Below are 390 nucleotides of genomic sequence, written 5' to 3' on the forward strand. Positions count from 1 at the left end.
TTGGCATTATCAGTGACTTCCCAAGCTCACAGGAAGGTCTTGGGCAGAGCAGGGACAAGAAGAACTAGTTCCATAATCTAACCATCAGCGGTTTAAGGTAGGGATATGAAATGGATGGTATTTTTTGCTGGACTGAGACGACAAGTTGGGGAAAGATTACTATGGCCGAGAAGAGGTCTTACACACGTTTGTCGCTAAGGAACACCCTAGCTATTCTTTTTAAATAATTTTTCATGAAATCTTCTGAGAATGATGACTCACTTGTCCAAATTGCTTTAATGAATGATCTGTCACCCATGGAGCAGTGGGATCCAGCACACTTCTCTGCCATCCTTGAGAGTAGCGCTGCAAAGAAGGAAAACAAAGTCAGGCATCTATCAACTTGTTATA

General features: G+C 42.3%; 1 protein-coding gene across 1 annotated transcript in view; it reads right to left on the reverse strand.

Moving 5' to 3' along the window:
- Window positions 1–269: 269 nt before the first annotated feature.
- Window positions 270–390, reverse strand: part of LOC116834615 (interleukin-8-like) — a 4,790-nt gene continuing 4,669 nt past the window's right edge. The window contains exon 3 of the mRNA XM_032796831.2: window positions 270–345. Within this exon, the coding sequence (XP_032652722.2) occupies window positions 291–345 (55 nt within the window). The 3' untranslated portion in view covers window positions 270–290. The remainder of the gene's footprint in view (window positions 346–390) is intronic.

This window comes from Chelonoidis abingdonii, chromosome 5 (assembly GCF_003597395.2).
Source record: "Chelonoidis abingdonii isolate Lonesome George chromosome 5, CheloAbing_2.0, whole genome shotgun sequence".
NCBI lineage: Eukaryota > Metazoa > Chordata > Testudines > Testudinidae > Chelonoidis > Chelonoidis abingdonii.